The 12,760-nt window shown below is 41.5% G+C and overlaps 1 protein-coding gene across 5 annotated transcripts in view; it reads right to left on the bottom strand.

The window, feature by feature from the left end:
* Aldh3a2 (aldehyde dehydrogenase 3 family member A2) overlaps positions 1–12,760 on the bottom strand; it is a 52,586-nt gene that overhangs the window by 21,697 nt on the left and 18,129 nt on the right. The window contains exons 10-13 of one of the 5 annotated variants that reach the window (XM_078042995.1): positions 11,795–11,918; positions 7,576–9,381; positions 1,059–1,135; positions 882–974 (exon numbers count right to left, since the gene is read on the bottom strand). In XM_078042995.1, the coding sequence (XP_077899121.1) occupies positions 11,838–11,918 (81 nt within the window). In that variant the 3' untranslated portion in view covers positions 882–974; positions 1,059–1,135; positions 7,576–9,381; positions 11,795–11,837. Of the gene's footprint in view, positions 1–881; positions 1,136–7,575; positions 9,382–11,794; positions 11,919–12,760 lie in introns of all 5 variants that reach the window. The other 4 variants (XM_078042994.1, XM_078042996.1, XM_013365780.4 and 1 more) reach the window with 4 other exon arrangements.

The following is a 12,760-nucleotide window of genomic DNA, read 5'->3' as shown; positions in this document are numbered from 1 at the left end:
GCCCCAAGAATGAGAGAAGTAGTTCAGAGGTTCACAGAAAATCCATGGCAGAGGGCTGGGATTATGGCTCAATGGTAGAGTGCTCACCTAGTATGCATGAGGCCCTGGGTTCGAACCTCAGCACCACATAAGTGTAAAATAAAGATATTGTGTCTGCCTAAAAAACTAAAAATAAATATAAAAAGAAAAAAGAAAAAAAGAAATCCCATGGCAGGCACAAGACCAGAACTCAGGTTGTCTTGACTCTTGGCTTATTCTCCTTTCCTCCCTGGCCATGCCACATGCACGGAGGAGTTTATCTGAAAAGACAAACCATGCAGGGTATAGCCTGTGGGGAGTTCCAGAACTGGGCAGCGTTTTCCTGTCAGGACAAACAAAAACATCCTTTTGTTGTTATTGTTGCAAATCTGCCCTTCAAAGCCATGTTTGTTCCTAAGCAGAGGAGCACTATCAATCCAGCATCTGGCATCTCCTGGTGTCTGGGGCATTGGTGGGCAGGGTGCTGTCTCATGTTATCTTAGGCCCAGGCTTGTTCTGCCTGAGGGATCTCTCCATCCAGGCCTGCAAGGTGGCCACATGGCCTATGAATCCCCTAATGGCATGCCTGCCCTCATCCTCCACCTGACAGCCTAAATGTGCCACAGGAGGGTGCAAGCTGTCATCCCAAAACCTATCTCTGTCACCCAAGGGACCCAGGCCCACCAGACCCAGCCCCTGCTTGACTGATAGCAAGGGTCACACACAGAGGCCGACAGTCAGTCCACTGAGAGAGATATCCATTCACAGATGTCAGAATTAAAGCATAACTTAAAAACGGAGAGATTTTACATTATAATCTGAATTTCTGTATTGTCTTGAAAGATGGAACATGTCATTCATACCTTAGGTATTGAAAGCAGGGTTGGGACCAAAACTAGTGTTCTGGGCTTCTACTTGGGTCACCTCTGGTGCTCGCCTTGTCAGGTATCAGGCTCCTGTGCATTACAGTTGGTCTGAGCTGAGTGATAGCACCCTAAAGGGCAAAAGACTCTCCACCACAGTTGCAAGAGCTGGATTACCTTCTTCCCTAGGTGTGGCCCATGTCACTCATATAGGCATCTGTCGGCCTTCTGAAAGTCATCTGTGTCTGTAAACCCTTTAAACAAAGTATTCAGAAAAATCTATACTTAGACTATCAATTTATAGGGCTGGGATACATGTAGAGTGCTTGCCTAGTATGCAAAAGGCCTTGAGTTCCATGCCCAGCACTGCAAATAATAATGATAATGAAAATAATTTATAAGGTGATCTTTTTTTAAAAAATTATTTTTTAGTTGTATATAGACACAATGCCTTTATTTTATTATTTTTATGTGGTGCTGAAGATCAAACCCAGGGCTTCACACATGCGAGGCAAGTGCTCCACCACTGAGCCATAACCCCAGCTCAGGTGATTCTTTTATCACAAATGGTTCCACTGAATTTTTTTTTTTTCCTTACCAGGAGCTTTTTTGGTCTACTTAAGGCCAAATTCACTCTTTTTTCTTTTAAATTATTGTTCTTTTTTTATAACTTTATGTGGTGCTGAGGCTCAAACCCAGTGATATACATGCTAGGCAAGCGCTCTATCGCTGAGCCACAATCCCAGGCCCCATAGTCACTTCTTTAAAATCCACTTACTCATTTGATTTTTGTATCACACTGATTTCAGTTACAAGGCTAGCCTGCCTTGATGTCCCAGATGGAATGGGTGGCTTATGTGGGACATTCTCAACCCGGTTTTCTCCCAGTCCCAGATATCATTTGCTCGTTGTCAGCAACCATGCATGCCATCTCCTCACATCCATCTTGACTCCTGCTCTCCTCTGTCTGGGCCCAGGCTGGAAGGCTGCCCTGCACTCCACCTCCGGCCTCTTCCTGGTTCAGGAATCCACCCCTTTCCAGAGGCTGGAGGGTAGCTTCATAACACCTTTTTACAAGGGATCTCAGATTCCCATGGGGCTCAGCATCATGGTCTGTATCCACTCTGGGAGCTACAGATGCTGCACAAGCAAAGCGGCCTAGCTTTCTGGGACATACTCTACACAGAAGTCCTTTCTTGGTGAACCCTGGAATGCTGGCATCTGCTGAGTTAAGGGCCTGGGTCAGGGAATGGCCCAACATGTGGGAGTCAGGGCTATCCCTGGGAGCTGGCAGTTAGACCTTCCAAACCAGCCACACTAGCCATTTGACCCACTCCCTGCACAGCAAACATCTTTCCTGCCCACTTTGTTCCCTTTTCACTAACTCCTCCCTGGCTTCTGGGACTCTCCTGGAGACTGGCTTAGATAAAAAGCATGGCTCATTAATGGTCTTTCCTCCCTGTCACTCAGCTTCCACTGTCCAGGTTCATTCTGTAAGCCTGGGACCTTCCAGCATCTCCACAAGATTGAGGCCTGATTGCCCCAATCCCAGAATGAGCTACTTCATGTCCTCCTACATCAAAGGCTCTGCTTTCGGAGACAGGCACATTCCAACCAGCTCCTCTGTGGGAAGCAGTGGTTCTGGAGCTTTAACCTAAATCCCCTGGTGGACTGGGGTCACAGATAGCTGGGCTTCACCTGGAAGAGTCTACATCAGTAGGTTAAAGGTGAAGTCTGAGACTCTGCATTTCTAACAGGTTACCAGGTGCTGCTAGTCCAGGAATTCTTACCCCTGCAGGAAAACATATCTTATATGGTGCCTGTCCTGCAAATAAGTATCTAACCCAAATGAATGAGTCTCATGCAAGACAACTGGACCCTGTGACCAAAGGTTCCTGGGTGCAGCAGGACCAGGGTGATCCCTTTACTGATGGCTCCTCCATTGATTGGGATCTGTCAACACTGTTGCTTTTGCCTCTTCCAGTTGGCATTTTCCTGGTTAATTTAGTAATTTAAAAAAATCTACTTATTTATTGTAAGTCTATTTGGATTTTGTTTCTCTATTTGAATTAGTTTAATAATGTCTTTCTAGGAACATACTCATTTAAACCAAATTGTCAACTTCTTTGGCATGAAGTTGCTCCTAATATTCCAATGCTTTTCTTTAGGATCAGTAGTGACATCCTCTCTTTCATTCCTGATTTTGGTAATTTGTGTCCTACTTTTTGTTTTCTTAGTCTTATTTTACTAAGGTCAAATCCTCGCTGTTTTTCAATTTTATGGATCTTATCAAAAAACTAACTTTTGGGGGCTGGGGTTATAACTCAGTGGTAGAGTAGTTGCCTAGCATATGTGAGGCACTGGGTTCGATCCTCAGAATCACATAAAAAATAGATAAATAAAAGGTATGTGTCCCTCAATCATCTATTTATATATATATATATATATATATTTTTTTTTTTAAAAAGAACTAACTTTTGGTTTGGTTTCATTGGTTTTCACTGTTGTTTGGGTATAGATTGTTCTATTAGATTCTTAGGTTGGAGAATTAGGTTATTGATTGAGATCTTTCTTCTTTTCTGACATAGGCACTTAAAATTACACATTTCCTGTAGGGTACAGTGGCATACCATTGTAATCCCAGCAACTCAAAAGAGGCTGAGACCAGAGGATCACAAATTTGACATCAGTTCAGCCCTGTCTCAAAATAAAATATAAAAAAGGGCTGGGGAGGTAGCTCAAGTGGTCAACTGCCTCTGGGTTTATTTCTTAGAATGGCAAAAATAAACAGTAACGATAAAAAAATACGACTATACATTTCCCTGTAAACATTGCACCTAATACATTTTTCTTTTCATTGAGTTCAAACTTTCTACATATCTATTGTGATGTATTTTTTGATCCATGGGCTTCAAAGCATATTACTTAATTTCCAAATATTTGGAGATTTCTTCCTGGTAGGTATTTCTATGTGGTAAGAGGGCGTACTTTGTATGAATCCAGCCCTCTCTAATCTATTGAGGTTTATTTTGGGGCCTCTGACCTGGAGAGTTTGTGTGACCTTTTACCCCAGGACTGTTATCATGTTGGTTGCTTAATATTTTTCCTGGACTAATTCTGTGACTCCTGTCTCCTCTACATTGGGCAGTTGCTGAGCTCTCTGCCCAGAATTTTTTTTTTCTCATCTGCTAACTATAGCTTTCAGTCAATTATTAGTAAAAGATTGTGTTCAAACACTTTAGCTAGTAAGGCTTCCATTCTCTGCAGAAGGACCAGTGTGTGGGCTGGAGACACCTTGAAAACTGGACTGTTTTCAGGTCTGCCCCAGCTTTTAATTTCTTCTGGGTCCTCGTTTCTTTTGCCACATGTGTCATCTTCACTATCCAAGGACATGTGGGAGGCTGCAGCCTGCTCTGGCCTCTCCCCCACAGAAGCACAGCCTCCATTCAACATGGGATATGCTGATAACTTAGCCCCAGTCCCAGCTATTTAACTTCATGAAATTCCCTATTAAATCCCTCTCTAGTCCCCTGGCCCATGGCTTCTCTAAAATGGGCCTAAAACCTCAGTTTTGCAGGGCCACCATTACAACTGCCTGCCATTAAAATTGCCACTTTAATTCACAACGCTCACCAGGTTTCTCAGCCTCGTCACTACTGGTGTTTAGACCAGGTAACTTTTTGTTATGGGGGCTTTCCTGTGCATTGCAGGATTTTAGCCGCATCCTTGGTATCTATCCATTAGACACCAGTAGCATCCCCTTGTTGTGACAACCAAAAGTGTCTCTGCCAAATGTCTCCTGGGGGCAAAATCATCTCTGGATAAGAAATACTGGTCCAGAGTATGTCAGTCATAATTTGGGAGAACTTTTTTTTTTTAACCCCCCCCCAAATCATCCTCTATGTCATGATATATGAAACCCAGAAATGTGCACATTATATTTCATTGTTCAAGACGCACACATCTCTCCTCCATGCATTGACTACCTGCGCAAATGTGTAAAAGCAAAACAAGATCCTACCTATCCTTCATTTTAATTAAAGATAACCAAATACTACTGATAAATAGTGCCATTCGACATAAACTATGTCTGTAGTTCTTTGGTTTATTTCATCTGGGATCAAATTGGGAGAAAAAGATTAACCAAATAAAGCAAAGAGTTAGTACTTTTTGCAAAGCAGTTTTTGTTTGTGAGATGAGACATGCTCATGGACTTCAATGGGCAAGGGCTGCCTATTGTATATGGACTAAGATACCACCTATCTTGCCACATGTGGTAGACAGAATAAAGGCCCCCAAAGATATCCACATCCCAATATTCAGAACCTGAGTATCATATAGCAAATGGGACATTGCAGATGTGATAAGAATCTTGAGATACAAAGATTATTCTGGATTATCCAGATGGGTTCAAAATAATCATGAAGGGTTTTTTTTTTTTTTTGGTGGGGGGAGGGTACCAAGGATTGAACTCAGGGGTGCTTAATCACTGAGCCACATCCTCAGACCATTTTATTTTTATTTTGAGACAGGGTCTCACTAAGTTACTTAGACACTCGATGGGTTGCTGAGGGAGGCTGACCTCAAACTCAAGATCCTCCTGCCTCAGCTCCCTTGAGCTGCTGGGATTATAGGTGTGAACCACCTTATCTAAAATCCAAGCACACTCATGGGTACTTACAGGTGTAAACCACCTTATCTAATCATAAAGATCTTTATAAGGAAGTGGGATGGCCAGAGCCCAAGATGTGAGGGTGGAAGAAGTTGGCGTTATGGGGCCACAGGTCAAGGAATGCAGGCAGCTTCTAGAAGTTGGAACAGGCAGAAAAAGATTTAACCTGAGGAATCTAGCAGAAGACAGTCCTTGACATACAATGAGACCCACTTTGAACTTCTAACCTACAGAACTGTAAAATAATGTTTGCAGTCATTGCTAGAACAGCTGCAGGAAGCCAATATACCATGTCTTCCCCATGTGAAGTTAGTCCTGTCTCCCAGACCAGCTGGTGGTTGGCCACTGGTTCCACCTTTACGTTCTAGTGAGTTAAAACACTAGAAGGTTAAGTGTGGGGACTCGGGATCTTTGTCTAAAACACACTATTCTATGTTCATGCATAGATCAGGTCTCCCTATGACAGCCTCCTCAGGCTTTGAATTAAGTGATACAAATAAAGCAATGCCATGTAAACTGTTGGGGCTCTTGTCCCTTGTCACTCTCCCAGCATACCTACAGCACAGTCCCTGGGAAGCAATCCTTTTGGAGCCACTGTGATGGCTGAAGTATACGTTGCATCATCTGCTCCCTCTGGGCACTCTGCTAATCTTTGTGATTGGAATGAGAATTGTGGCATGTGGTGGGAGGAAGTCAGTAGAGGCTTGGGGTGGTAACCTGACATGTACTTTGGCACTTGTCTCCAACAGGCCTCTGGATAGGAATGCTGGCCTGTGACACTTTTTACTTTTTTTTTTTTTTTTAAACCTATCCCTTCCAGTTGGACAGAAAGCTAGCTGCAGAGGAGGTGAGTGAGTCGGTTGCCCCTGACCAGCATGGGTAGTGACTGTTCAGCTGGAAGTGCCTGAATGCATCAGGACTTGGCAGCAGCAGTGGTCTGGGGTGTAAGCTGGGGGGAATGTGAAGGGGCCACTGGAGCCTCAGCCTCTATTCCTGACATTGTGGTTGGCCAGTATAAGCACCCTCCATAGTTACAAAGAGAAATGTAAAACCCAAGCCTTTCTGCAATGGCTGACCTACTGAAAATCAAACAAAGTAAAAAGCTCAACCCGACTAGCCTGAAACCAGATAAGTACCCATGAGTGTGCTTGGATTTTAGATAAGGTAATGAAATGACTTGCCCATCATCCTCTTGGATAAGTGTTTTAAGCAGGCAGCTTTCACTTCTCAACTTGGACCCTGTCTCAAAAAATAAAAGGAGCTGGGGATGCATCTCATTCATAGAACACCTCTGGGTTTACTCCCAGTAAAACACACACACACACACACACACACACACACACACACACAGCACAGCACACAGAATATAAATGGCTTCAAATTAAAGATTCAAATAAAACAAAAATTGCAAAACCCACTAACATTACAAGTTGTGCCTAGACTTGTTCTAGGCACAGCCTGTTGCCTGTCTGTTCATAGAGCCTCTATAAACCCTCTGAGAAGCGGGCAGTGTGTCCTGCCCAGGGGACCCCTCAGCCCCCTGCAGACACGGATGCTGTAAGGCCCTGGCTGGGGCAGGGGTTGTCTGTGAATCTGCAGTCTTTCATCCCACTAACATTTTCAATATCACGGACCTGGAGAAGTACTCGCTCACATTGCAGTTTTTTTTTTTCTTACAGCAGTGATATGATATAAACCAGAGCAGTAAAGATGATTTTGCCACAGAGCCTCAGGATGGGATCCAGTGCTGATCCAAATTCCTGGGTGCTTTTGAGGCCTGGAATTGGTGAACATCTTTGGGTTCAATGGTGAATCAGGCCACAGGTAGCCACCAATCAGTATCTCTCTTCTCCTTCTCCCTCTCCCTCTCTGCACCCGCCCCCCCAACTCCACCCCAAGTAACCAGAAACCAAAGTCTGAGAAAATTTTCTTGGCTAAGAATTTAAAATGAGAAAGCACAATAAAGAAAATTAACAAATACCACCTTTGGTAGACAAGAGCAAAAAAATGAAGTAAACTTACGATCAAAGGATCATCTCCAACAGGGCATGTCCGAGGTTCCACATGAAAAATGATATCAAAATTCGTGTCAATTTTATGAAATATAACCATTTATTTTAGAGAGTATATTAGTAGATAAGCCAATAATTTAGCTTAACTAGAAATTACAAAATACAACGTACTAAATGAGAATTCCATATTGAAATTTTATGTAATATATTCTATGATTGATCATTCTATCAGAACCACAGTTTAAGTAACTGTTTTCCTAAATTAGGCTAGTGATTAATTCTTGACACCTTGTGAGATGATAAAGATATACCATACTACAGACAGCCTTAATGGAACAGATTATTTAACAAAATTGATTATACATTTGATAGTGCAAATTACATTTTTTTCATTGAGTGGGCCAAGTCTCTTTCAAATTCAAGGAAAGGAACTGAGATCCTGCAACCAGGAGCTCCAAGGCACAGCATAGCACTCCCTGGAGAGAACACCCCGTTCCACATAGACCTCCTTTGGCACTTTCCCTCTTGGATGAGGGACTTCAGGCCTTGGTGATACAAGGCTCTAGTGAGAAGATCTGACCATTTGTTCAGGAGATCCTCTTACCCTTTTCCATTCTTTTTAGTATGGCCAACTCACTTAAACAGCATTCTCTAAACTTCTCTATATTATCCACTCTCTCTTCCCTATGAAGCTCTCAAGCCCCAAAGTCCTAATATCCAAGGCCTCTTTTTTTTTGTGACAGGAAATGATTCCCCCATTTTAAGTCCTGCAAGCTGAATAGAATAGAAAGGAACCTCTCTGAGGTTTAAAAGAGTGAAATTTACTTGTTTGGTACTCTAGAAATTAGATGATTAAATCTTGCCCTTAAAGATCACTGACTTGCAACTTTAGGGTCCTGAGAAGACTATTTGCAGGTGGGACCACCATGTTGCCTAGGCTGGCTGAGAACTTCTGCACTTAAGCAATCCTCTGTCTTAGCCTCCTAAGTGGCTGGAATTACAGGCATATGCTACTGCTCATGGCAATATTTTCACATGTACTTTAATCAGAGCATTTTAAAAAGTGCTAGTTAGGTTTCAATAAGATGTAAGTCCAACGTTATGTGAAAGACAGGTGATACTTGCATGAAACTGGCAAGGATTTTCTAGCAAGCCCCTAGAGCTTACAAGACATTTTGAGTGATATTATTCACAAAGAAAATTTATGGATAACCCTGCAGACTGTAGCAACCAATTACCTGCAGATGATAGAGTACGAATGAAAAAGGATGAAGAGCTCTAACTGCTGGAAGTCAAGTTCTCAAGTCCCAATGGATGAGGGGAAACCTCTACCCCAGCCTTGCTCCCCCAACCCAATTTTAGTGTAGCAAACTTCAAAGGGAACTGGGAATAACTAACCTTTCCTCTCTGTACTACAGAGGACTACTGGTAGCCATGGGCAGTACTGAGCTCTTGAAAGCTTCACCCAGTGATGGCGGCAGCAGGGGCAGGGGATTGGATGTCCTATGAATTGGAATGAAAGTCGCTGAGCAAGTTCAAGTCTTCAAGGAGTCTGGATTTAGCCAAACACATTCCTGCCCCTAGCACAATCTAGAATAAATTCTCTAACTATTCTTATTATTGGGGAATGTCAGGACTTGGCTGAAATGGCAAGTTTTATTAAAGGTGAGTGGTAATGACTTTTAGGTTTCATCATGGCATATTTGCATATTTTCTGATTTTGGTAGGAGTGAAAAATTATCAGTTCATTAGCCATTTATAGAGGAATAATTCAGTAGAAGAGGTTGAATAGACTCATTCTTCAGTAGTATCCAGCCTGGAAAGAGGAGAAAGTGGTTTAGGTTACTCAACTGATTTAAAAGTCACCCACAACCAGTCTTGGAACACAGTTAAATACCCCCTATCTTAAGAGACTCTTAAATGTATTGTACAATAAAGATAGCTATGCATCCTTATGAAGTCTAAGTGTGGTTTCAACTGAAGACCCAGGGTCACACCCTTCCTCAACAGTAACAATAGCAAGACGGGCTGTATTCTATTCAGAATCAGCATGTAGGTAAAAGCTGGGGCTGAAAACACTCATCTATTATGCTGGCACTGAAAGCAGGAAGCTGAAATCTGTACGATTTGAAAACTGATATGCAAACTTGTTTCTAAATTCAGAAACAGGAATGAAGTTATTCCATCCACTGAAGCCACTGAAGTGCGATCCTATTAATTGTAAAAGGCCAATGGCATTTATCAACTTGGACCTATGATGTTTTTCCACCCTTCAAACTCAGACCACCTATGATGCTTTCTGTAGTTTATAAGCTTTTTTTGAACTTTACTTTGTGGACTTATGTTCCAAATTCATTCTGACTCTAGTAAATTAATAAAATGAAATCAAACATCAAACAAAATGAGTAAACTATTAAGTGCAGAAAAGCCATTTCGGAAAAATGTTTATGATTACAATAAATGAAGGCTTATCGAATTATAATTCACAACAACTAAATGTATATTTCAAAAAAGCTAATAGGACTTTGAATGTTCCTAACACAAAGCAATGATAAATATGAGATGACAGACACCAGCTGCCCTGATCTTATCATTAAAAATTGTGTACAGGGGCTGGGACTGTGGAACAGCAGAAGAGTGCTCGCCTAGCATGTGAGGGGCATTGGGTTCGATCCTCAGTACCACATAAAAATAAAATAAAGGTATTGTGTCCAACTACAACTAAAACAAATTTTTTTAAAAAAATTGTGTACCAGTAGCTAGATGTGGTAGTACATGCCTATAATCTCAGCAACTAAGGAGGATGAAGCAATAGGGTCTCAAGTTTGAGACCAGCCTCAGTAATTTGGCAAGTAACTTTGCCTCAAAATAAAAAAATAAAAAGGACTGGGGCTATGGCTCGGTGATAAAACATACTGGGGTTCAATCCCCAGTACAGAAAAAAAAATTGTACAAGTGTTGAAATGACACACCGTACATCCCATAAATGTGTACATTATGTCAATTAAAAGTTAAAAAAAAAAGAACTTAAAGTAAATACAAAAAAACTTAAGTAAATACACAATATAGATTCACTCATTCATTTAAAATTAAACATGATTTGATAAAAAAAAAAATTAAAATCTCAGAAACCAGAGCAGAGAAGGAAGCAAAGAGGCAAAGAAAATCAAATTTCACTGGTCCTACCAATAGTGAATCAAAAAAAAAAAAAAAAACAACAACAAATGTGTCAGTTAGTAGTAAGGAGAGAGAGTTCAAAGTAGCTTAGAAAGTCACCAATGCCCACTTCTGCACTGTATAGCTCAGGCCCAAGTGAGGGCTCAGGAAAGACCTTGATCAAAGTCAATTAAGCCAATAACTGAGCCAAGAATCAAACTCACAAATTCTTGTTCCCAGCTAAAGGATTCTATATGTTATTGCTTCTCTAGATCTGCACAGAGGAAGACCTGACTGCCAAACCCTTCTTGTGAATTCAAACCTACTTGGTACAGTACACTGCACCTGGGCAAGCCTTCTGGAGACAGGGCGAGCCTGGGGAGCACAGACCCAGCCTGGTTTTCCATATTGTCCAATAGGCTGAAAAATTACACCCCGATCAAGATGCATATGAGGCTAGGGGATCATTGTCTCAGGAGAAGAGCAAAACAGGCAGATAAGAACCAGAAACCAAAGCCTGGCTCCAACCACATCTCCACTCTAGGGATGATTATAGAAGGAAAAGTAGAAACTTTCTAAATTGCAAGTTATGTTTGATTCAATACATTGTCACTATGAATTCCAAAGTCAAACTTTTTTAAAAACTCAAAGCTAATCTGCACAACCAAATGATTTAAAAATTATTCTTAAATAATGAAATGGAGTTCAATGGTGACTACAGGTCTGAAAGAGCTGGCCCTTCCTCCAGGAAAGCTGAGTGTGTAGGGAACAGAAATGAGGCTCATAGATGGTCATTCTTTTTCTAGAAATGATGTAGGCTCAGCAGTTGCCCCTATACATTTCTCTTAGATTCCTAGTGACCCACCCTGTCCTATTTAAATCTGCGAGTAAGGTGAATTTTAACACTTCAATACTCTCGGCAAAGTCTGAAACTACACAGGTAAGTTTAAACACTCTACTTTCAGTAACCCTCAGCCTCCAGTTGGAGAAAAACAAGTACTAAAAAACAAAACAAAAATATACCCAAAAACTTGGCCTACCATATGCATAGAAAGAAAATAAGGAGTTCCTACCTCACTCTTAAAAGACAGAGTTGGATTTGAAATGTCCTGTCCATCACTGTTTATTGGACCAATGCAGTCTGTGAACTACCAGACAAATCAACAGGGCCTTTCTCCTCAGCACAGCTCGGTATTTCTGAGAAAACCCAAATGATTTCAAATGTATCTGGTATCTCCAGTTCCACCAAAACTGTGCTACTGTAAGACAAGCCAACCCTCCTTTAAATTTCACACAAAACATTGATATAAATATAGTAATTTCCATTAAATACTTGAATCTTGCCTCTCTTTCATGCCCATTCTTCATTGGAAGTTGTCAATGTTTTCAATGAATTTCCTTGGCTGGCCGGGGGATACAATGACACAGGTGCCTTCCCCCATTCCATTCTAACTTTCAACCCCATAGATTTTCTCCTTCACACCAAATACACACAAACTGCCTGGAGAAGGCAGCTTTCTCAAGGGCCTCTTGCTAAGCCCATCTCTAGAACAACCAATCAACAAAGTCAAACATTATCTAGTAGTTAATTATGGGGAAAACACTCAAGCCTCATAAAATATCCTTCACCACTACTCTCCACCACAGAATGCATTCTCCCATCCCCGTGACGCGCTGAGTTCATGCACATTCAAGAGTGAAACTGAAGCTGAAGAGGGAAGTTGGGTACCATAAGGATCAAAGGTTTAGACAGCTCAGGACTCTGTAAGCAAGTTCCAGTATTTTAAACTCTTAGGCCAGAGGTCAGCAAACTTTTTCGTTAAAGTTTTGGTCAATCTCTATCACAACTATTCAACTCTGCCATAGTATCAGGAAAGCAGGCAAAGATGAGAAGTGGGTATGGGTGTGTGCCAAGAACTTTATTCATAAAAACAAGAAGCTGGACACTGAACCTGTCTGAGACACTAAAAGTTTATGTAGAGTCTTGATAGAATTAATTTATAAAACTAGAGAAGGTCTAAGACAGGAGAAAAGAAGTA

This window comes from Ictidomys tridecemlineatus, chromosome 3 (assembly GCF_052094955.1).
Source record: "Ictidomys tridecemlineatus isolate mIctTri1 chromosome 3, mIctTri1.hap1, whole genome shotgun sequence".
Taxonomy (NCBI): Eukaryota; Metazoa; Chordata; class Mammalia; order Rodentia; family Sciuridae; genus Ictidomys; species Ictidomys tridecemlineatus.
The sequence above is the reverse complement of the archived record's forward strand: the minus strand, read 5'-3'. Positions and strand labels throughout refer to the sequence as shown.